The 4,696-nt window shown below is 40.1% G+C and overlaps 1 protein-coding gene across 1 annotated transcript in view; it reads left to right on the top strand.

The window, feature by feature from the left end:
• Nucleotides 1-4,696, top strand: part of LOC107566986 (solute carrier organic anion transporter family member 5A1-like) — a 15,129-nt gene that overhangs the window by 1,395 nt on the left and 9,038 nt on the right. The window contains exons 2-4 of the mRNA XM_016252567.1: nucleotides 1,018-1,461; nucleotides 2,353-2,485; nucleotides 2,583-2,788. Coding sequence (XP_016108053.1) covers nucleotides 1,018-1,461; nucleotides 2,353-2,485; nucleotides 2,583-2,788 — 783 coding nt within the window. The remainder of the gene's footprint in view (nucleotides 1-1,017; nucleotides 1,462-2,352; nucleotides 2,486-2,582; nucleotides 2,789-4,696) is intronic.

Below are 4,696 nucleotides of genomic sequence, written 5' to 3'. Positions count from 1 at the left end.
CCCCCCCCCCCCCCCCCCCCCTCTCAATAGTGTTTGTCTCATCACCTATCTATGTCTCTTATTCCACTGTCCTCTTTTTTCAATCTCAATTTTTTCCTATCTCCTTACAATCTCCCATTTTTTTCAATCTCTTCTCAAAACCATCTGCCCTCATCTCTCAATTCTCATGTGGTCTCCTCTCCTCTCCTCTCATCCCAAACTCAAATTTGTCCATCTCATTTTAAACAAGTAACATCTCTTCACTCAGTCTCTATCTTATCTTGCGTCATAACATTTGAGTTTTATCCTAATCTCCTCTCAGTCTCATCCCCTCTGCTCTCAATAACATCTCATCTCCTGTCTCCACCAAATCTAATTCCAGTCTCTATCTCATGTCATCTCAACCTCCTCACAATGTTCATTCCATTACAATCTCCAGTTTTTCAATCTCATCTCCTCTTAATAACATTTTGATCTCATCTCAACCTCATCTCCTCTCATTCTCATTTCAGTCTCGTGTCCAATTTTTTCAGTATCCATCTCTTTCCCTCTCAATAACATTTCAATCTCATCTTTTTTTATCTTCAATTCTCCTTATTTTAATCTCACGATTTCAAATATTCAATCGCATCTTCTCTTAATAATATTTCTTCATTTCTCATGTCATTTCAATCTCATTTACTCTTAATAACATTTTAGTCTCATCTCTTTATTTCTCATGTTGTCTCATCTTATGACAACCACCTCTTAATTTCCATCTGATCACAATCTCTCTTCTTCTCAATAACATTTCAGTCTTGTCTCATATGGTCTCCTTTCAACTCACCCCAATCTCAAGTTTCTCCATCTAATTACAATCTCCTCTCAACAACATCTCATCTCAGTCGCCATCTCATCTTGTCTCATCACATTCCAATCTATAACTTCTCAATCTCATCTCAGTCTCATCCTCTCCTATCAACAATATCTCACCTCAGTTCATATTTAAATATTGGAGTGTTTATGAATTTCATATTATATGAACCCTGTGTTTTCCAGAAAAGCGGTACAGTCTGCGGAGCTCAGAGTCGGGTCTGCTGGTCAGCTGTTTTGACATCGGTAGTCTCTTCGTTGTGGTCTTCATCAGCTACTTTGGTGGGCGGGGTCAGAGGCCGCGTTGGCTGGCAGTAGGGGGCGTGTTCATTGCCGTGGGTGCCGCCCTCTTCTCCCTACCTCACTTTATCTCTCCGCCATATCAGCTGGAAGAGCTGAACAGCACAGTAGGAGGAGAGGGGCTCTGTGCCAGTGGGAATGGCAGCGGACAGGAGAGGCCGGCACTGTCCAGGTGCCAGCGGGACAGGGAGGAGAGTGAGCACGCCCTGTATGTGGCGCTGTTCATCTGCGCTCAGATCCTCGTGGGAATGGGATCGACTCCCATATACACCCTTGGACCAACTTACCTGGATGACAATGTGAAGAAGGAGAATGCATCCCTGTACCTGGGTGAGTCGAAGTGAGGCTCTGTCTAATGGAGTTGTTGGATGGCTGGTCAGTCTGTGTCAAATCAGTCAGGTAGTGTGTAGTTTGTTTGGGGCCACTTTTTTTTCTTACATGGGATCTACGCAACCACCACTTTGTTGCTTCAAAAAGTTCATAAACCGATTGTAAAACTAATCCATATGAATTTAGTGGTTAATTTTCTGAAGAGACTTGATCACTTTATGAGCAGATTTAATTTAGACTTTGTATTATGAGCACTTGTGTTATTGGTCTCTTTATGATGAATCGCTTGTTGTATTCCTCATTTGTAAGTCGCTATGGATAAAAGCATCTGCTAAATGAATAATTGTAAATTCCTAATTTTTGTTAAAGTGTACATTTTTTTTAGGTTTTCTAATATTTGTATTTTATTTTACTTCAGCTTTGCTCCAATTAATAAAAACGATTTTTAGTTTTAGCTTTATGTTAAAAATAATGACATTGAGTCTGTGCAGCCACAACCCTATATAATCAGATTTGGTTTGATATGGATTCGGGTGTTAGTCTTACTAGTTTAGGAGAAACTTCTGTATTCTGTACATGCATGGAACAATATTTTAGGAGATTTACTTCAGGTTTAATACCCAAAACATTTAGCCTAATGTGTGTGTAGTCAGTATTAATAGAATTAATTTACTCTATAAACATTTTTAGATAAAAAGTCAACATTTGGAACTGATATTCTTCTATTAATTAGCCAAGTGGGCATGGTAACAGTCCTTGCTCATAATCTCAAAATTACAAATATCAGCTGTTTATACCAGACCTGAATTCTGGCATGCAAAGTCTGTAACCACCTACAGTAGCATGCGACAGCTAAATAAATTCCATTATTCTCGTTTTGTGCATGCTTAGCTATCATGTATGTAATGGGAGCTCTTGGACCAGCCGCTGGGTATCTGCTGGGTGGGATTCTGATCGGATTCTATGTTGACCCCGGGACCATTGTCAATATTGACCAGAGTGACCCACGGTTTGTTGGAAACTGGTGAGGAAAATCTTGTCTCTCATTTGCTGTTTATCAGTTAACATTCAGTAAACCTAACAGCACTGTAACCCTCTCTCTGGCTGGCTCTGTTTCTTAGGTGGAGTGGGTTTCTCCTGTGTGCTGTGGCAATGTTGTTTGTGATCTTCCCCATGTTTTCCTTCCCTAAAAAACTTCCACCACGGCACAAGAAAAGTAAAAGACGTGTAAAAAAGGGTGCAGGTGATGTCTCCAGCGATGACGAGATGATGAAGGAAAAGAGCCAGGCTGTCTCGTCCTCCATGGGTTTTGGTAAAAATGTCAAAGGTGAAACCTAATATCAAATCTAAAATCTGATTGGATCAGATGTAAAAACTATTTTCCATCTTGCTAGCTATCTGTAAAACCTAAGATTTGTAGTAGTTTGAACCGCTCACAACACTCTTTTGGTCATCTTTGAAGAATTATGTCACACTAGATATTTGACATAGCTAGGATTTCCAAAGAGTTGGACATGGTCATTTTATTTTATTTTATTCATTTCATTTCCTTACTTTTATTCAAAACAATACATATTTTTAATATTTAAAACAAGTTTTTATCTTGAATTTATATTATTTATTTCTTTGTTATTAGCAGTGTTATTTTTGTAATATTTATATACTAATATACAGTGGGGCAAAAAAGTATTTAGTCAGCCACCAATTGTGCAAGTTCTCCCACTTAAAAAGATGAGAGAGGCCTGTAATTTTCATCATAGGTATACCTCAACTATGAGAGACAAAATGAGAAAAAAAAATCCAGAAAATCACATTGTAGGATTTTTAAAGAATTAATTGGTATATTCCTCGGTAAAATAAGTATTTGGTCACCTACAAACAAGCAAGATTTCTGGCTCTCACAGACCTGTAACTTCTTCTTTAAGAGGCTCCTCTGTCCTCCACTCGTTACCTGTATTAATGGCATCTGTTTGAACTTGTTATCAGTATAAAAGACACCTGTCCAAAACCTCAAACAGTCACACTCCAAACTCCACCATGGCCAAGACCAAAGAGCTGTCAAAGGACACCAGAAACAAAATTGTAGACCTGCACCAGGCTGGAAAGACTGAATCTGCAATAGGTAAGCAACTTGGTGTGAAGAAATCAACTGTGGGAGCAATTATTAGAAAATGGAAGACATACAAGACCACTGATAATCACCCTCGATCTGGGGCTCCACGCAAGATCTCACCCCGTGGGGTCAAAATGATCACAAGAACTGTGAGCAAAAATCCCAGAACCACACGGGGGACCTAGTGAATGACCTGCAGAGAGCTGGGACCAAAGTAACAAAGGCTACCATCAGTAACACACTGCACCGCCAGGGACTCAAATCCTGCAGTGACAGACGTGTCCCCCTGCTTAAGCCAGTACATGTCCAGGCCCGTCTAAAGTTTGCTAAAGAGCATTTGGATGATCCAGAAGAGGATTGGGAGAATGTCATATGGTCAGATGAAACCAAAATAGAACTTTTTGGTAAAAACTCAACTTGTCGTGTTTGGAGGAGAAAGAATGCTGAGTTGCATCCAAAGAACACCATACCTACTGTGAAGCATGGGGGTGGAAACATCATGCTTTGGGGCTGTTTCTCTGCAAAGGGACCAGGACGACTGATCCGTGTAAACAAAAGAATGAATGGGGCCATGTATCGTGAGATTGAGTAAAAACCTCCTTCCATCAGCAAGGGCATTGAAGATGAAACGTGGCTGGGTCTTTCAGCATGACAATGATCCCAAACACACCGCCCGGGCAACGAAGGAGTGGCTTCGTAAGAAGCATTTCAAGGCCCTGGAGTGGCCTAGCCAGTCTCCAGATCTCAACCCCATAGAAAATCTTTGGAGGGAGTTAAAAATCCGTGTTGCCCAGCGACAGCCCCAAAACATTACTGCTCTAGAGGAGATCTGCATGGAGGAATGGGCCAAAATACCAGCAACAGTATGTGAAAACCTTGTGAAGACTTACAGAAAAAGTTTGACCTCTGTCATTGCCAACAAAAGGTATATAACAAAGTATTGAGATGAAATTTTGCAATTGACCAAATACTTATTTTCCACCATAATTTGCAAATAAATTCTTTAAAAATCCTACAATGTGATTTTCTGGAATTTTTTACAGGCCTCTCTCATCTTTTTAAGTGGGAGAACTTGCACAATTGGTGGCTGACTAAATACTTTTTTTACCCACTGTATATATA

Source organism: Sinocyclocheilus grahami, unplaced genomic scaffold (assembly GCF_001515645.1).
Source record: "Sinocyclocheilus grahami isolate Dianchi unplaced genomic scaffold, SAMN03320097.WGS_v1.1 scaffold1120.1, whole genome shotgun sequence".
In the NCBI taxonomy this organism is placed as follows: domain Eukaryota; kingdom Metazoa; phylum Chordata; class Actinopteri; order Cypriniformes; family Cyprinidae; genus Sinocyclocheilus; species Sinocyclocheilus grahami.
Note: the sequence above shows the minus strand (reverse complement) of the source record. Positions and strands in the feature narration are given on the sequence as shown.